This window comes from Nesoenas mayeri (genome assembly GCF_963082525.1).
Source record: "Nesoenas mayeri genome assembly, chromosome: Z".
NCBI lineage: Eukaryota > Metazoa > Chordata > Aves > Columbiformes > Columbidae > Nesoenas > Nesoenas mayeri.
This window is the reverse complement of record NC_137542.1, coordinates 27,566,725-27,570,360: the sequence shown is the minus strand read 5'-3', so window position 1 is coordinate 27,570,360 and position 3,636 is coordinate 27,566,725. Positions and strand designations below refer to the sequence as shown.

General features: G+C 38.9%; 1 protein-coding gene across 1 annotated transcript; it reads left to right on the top strand.

Annotated features, from left to right (window-relative positions):
- Positions 1 to 234: 234 nt before the first annotated feature.
- Positions 235 to 2,978, top strand: LOC308051865 (protein FAM240B-like; the record flags this gene model as incomplete). The annotated part of the gene is made up of 2 exons (XM_080362510.1): positions 235 to 380; positions 2,846 to 2,978. 2 exons carry the CDS (start codon positions 235 to 237, stop codon positions 2,976 to 2,978), a joined length of 279 nt encoding a protein of 92 aa, XP_080218636.1.
- Between the last annotated feature and the right edge of the window lie 658 nt (positions 2,979 to 3,636).

The following is a 3,636-nucleotide window of genomic DNA, read 5'->3' as shown; positions in this document are numbered from 1 at the left end:
CATCAGTCAGTAACAAAAATATAGGTGTACCATGTAACTATCACCCAAGGCCTGTTTCAATGCCTTATAATTTTGATTCAAGGCAGAGTAAGCATCAGGTACCTCTTCTTCTCAGGTGACATATTCTATTTCAATAGTAATTCATGAGAAAGAAAATGCAAGGGGCTAAGCAACACAGAATCTGCCTCAGTTTATGCTCCTGACCGCTCTGACCTCTAAATTGCTTTTCAGAAAATGAGCAAAAATACCAACTTTCGGCACCACAAGATAGGTGGCCATGATGCAGAAGAGCTGAAGAACTTCTGGGAAAAAGTCATCGAAAAGCAAACTAAGCAACGAGAAGGTGAAGAGTCTAGGTTAAGCAAAAGCGCCCTGAACAAGTAAGTGGTATTTGTTCTTTTGCACAAGACAGCAAGGCATGTCATCACATGCTTTAAAATAAGGTAACCTGTTATTGTACTGCTTTATTCATAGCACAGATTGTGTTCTGGATCTTTGGCACTTTTCCTCTCACAGCTGCTTGTCTCGTATTTCCATGGCTCTTCTGCATGGAAACTCAGACACCTCTCACCTCTGAATCTCATGAGCATTCTTCAGAGGCCTTGGATCATAGCCACATGAAAATAAAGAACTTTGGCACTATGGCTTGTGACAGACAGAAAATATCAGGATTTTTACCTGGAACTGGTACAGCTACACGAATAAATAAAATAGTATTACATTAAAGAGACAAGCAAATCATTCATTAAATGTGTAGCATAAACAAATCCATGGCATCTTTATCATGTTTAACAGCCTTTTGCATCATATCAGCCCAAAAATAGAAATGTATTTAATGGGACAGGAAAATCTTATTTTTCCATTTCATGAGCATTCCTGCTATACAACACATAATTCAAATGTATTATCTTTTTTCCCAAAGCAGTATAAAACAACAGGCACTTCCCAGAAAGAGCTGTGACTGTGACGTAGATACTCTGCACAAGTGTCGTAGGCTGCTTCAAATACTTGCTCACCTCAGGAGTTTGAACCAGAGTCCCCCCCACACTAAGTAAATCCTCTGACTAATAATGGATGGAGAAAGAGGATAAGAAATACCTGTGCCTCTTACATTTTTCTGATGGGCTTTCCTCTTGGAGTTGACAAAAGTTTCCTGCATCAACTTTCCTCAAAAGTGGGACATTCACATAAATTAATTTTACTTCAGCAAACCGGCATGTGCTGTTTCTTTAAGAAAAATGCCAGGTATTCTGACCCTAGTGCCCAAGGAGGAAGATACTATCATAACTTCAAAGATGAGGAAATCAGAATCTGAGCAGGCCAGCCATGTGTCCCAACAGAGTCAGATATAGACAGTCCTGCTCCCAGTATCTCACTCAAGCTAGTCAGTAATATTCCCAAAACAAAATCACAAAGTTACTGGAGAGAAAACCTGTATAATAAAACCTAGGAAAGTGTTTAGCTGCACTGCTCACCTTTGTCAACCTAGCTTCACAAAAAACTACTACAAGAAGATATTGCAAACCAGTTGTAACTAGGACTGTAGATAATATTTTTAACTTCACAAAGTTAAAAATGTTAAAAACTTTCCTCAAATCTTCTCTGAATAGAAAAATAATGTAGTGAAAGAACTTTGAATATATCTGAATTTACATAGTTAATATGTCTTAACTGTCTGGTCACAACTAAAATAGACTCAAGCAAGATCCTTGGTCAAAACCCAAATTATTCATAAAGAGTTTTCTAGTTTGAAAAAAAATATACTTTCAGGAGGTAATAGGCAGTTTGATTGCAAAATCTACAGGTCCACTATCTCATGTAAGTGGCACCTGGGAAAATTAGGTGGTTTTAAGTAGAGACAAGTGCTTCCTCTGTGACACCTAGGACAGTAGTTGACAAGAAACAACCGTGTTTTCAATAGCAAATTTTTGCTAACTAATCAAACTGTTTATTTTGAGGTTTAACTACACACAAAAGAGAATAGTAAAGCCACAACAGGTTTGAAACACAACCTGAAATCAAACTCAGAAGCCAAATATTTCCATAGGAAACAGCTACTGCTAAGTTATTCTCAGATGAAATCACTGGCTGCTGTTCTTTTTAGCACACCGAATATAATATAAAAATCCGTATATTCCATTATGCATTTGGCATTACTATATGGTATCTAATTTTATAGCATTGCTGGTTCAGGCATTTCATAACACCATTTCCTTTGGAAAATGGCCCAGCCAACAGTATCTTGCAGTGGTCCCTAGTGATTTGCTCTTTTGTCTGTACTAGTATCTTGAAGCTATGCGGCTCCTCTTGCATGTGACATCAATTCCTTACATTAAACACATCCAAGGTCTGCAGAGATTTTGGGTACAAAATGGTTGCCCTTTTTCCTTTTTATTTTCTTCAGAGTAAACCAAAATTGATGTATTTAGAGTTCTGCTTGCTCTTCTCAACAGCACTTGATAGTAAACTTGGGGGCTCGGGGGGCATAATTGTGTTTTTTATTTTACACATATCAACTGACACATCATACTGGATAGACAGTACTTCTGTGTGGCTTTAAGAATACCTCAGAGTAAGAAAACAGAGCTCTTCGTACTGACAGTATTTCAGCAGTTGTTTGACCCATTAGGAATCCAGCAATGTCAACCACTGATAGCATCAGCACTATCCCTTTCTCCCCTGCATTCCCAATCTAGCAAGCCAGAGACATGTGTAGATGGTAAATAAATACAGGACAAGTGCTGTGGTGATGAAAGAGAGGAAAGCTCCGACCCTGCTGAAAAGCCCCAGATACATTTGAAGGATTTGGCTCAGTACTTGCTAAGCGCTTGTCCTCCCTTTACAGGCTCCGCCACGAATGGACTCTGCAGCTGGAAGGCCGAGCAAGGCAGGTCCAGGCGCACACAAAAACACAGAAAGGACAGATGACGCTGCTGCCCATCGAAGCTCTTCCCTCACCAGATAAAACCGCTGGTTGAAGTTACTGTGAAAAAACAGAAAGCATCAGGCCTGACTCTGACCTTCTGCATGCACCTATAAACCAGCAGTTATGCTGCTGGACAAGCAAAAGGTCAGAATCTGGCCATCTTCCAGACTGCTTATTAGAGCTACTAATAAAGTCCTACTGATATTCAGTGCAAGAATAAGGCCAAAGTACATGATCTTGAAAAAAATGCAAAGGGATAGATGAGAAGCAGACACCCTTAATTCTCCATGATATATTATTACTGCAATGCAGTAGGACTTTCTTATGTAACTCTGTATTTCCAAGTGACAACAACATATTTCTAGAAAAGAGGATCACTTATTTAATAGGAATAATACATTCAGACGGCTGCATGCAAAATTGCGCATTTCCATTTACAGAGCTCACAGAGTCTGGCTTAATGCAGATAGAAGATGTTCTGCCTGTCTTGATGAGCCACAGTGAAGGGAATTAAGGATTAGTCTGATCAGCTCGACAGAAGGAGAAATGTATTCTTTAATGAAATCGGAGGGAAAAAAAAAAAAAGAATGAGCTTTTCTGATCAACATATAAGAAAATTTACAGATCTTAATCATTAAATGAGCAGAGGAAAGGATTTTCACTTTCATGGGGGAAGTAAGACTACTGAGGTTATTATGAACAAGTCTGAG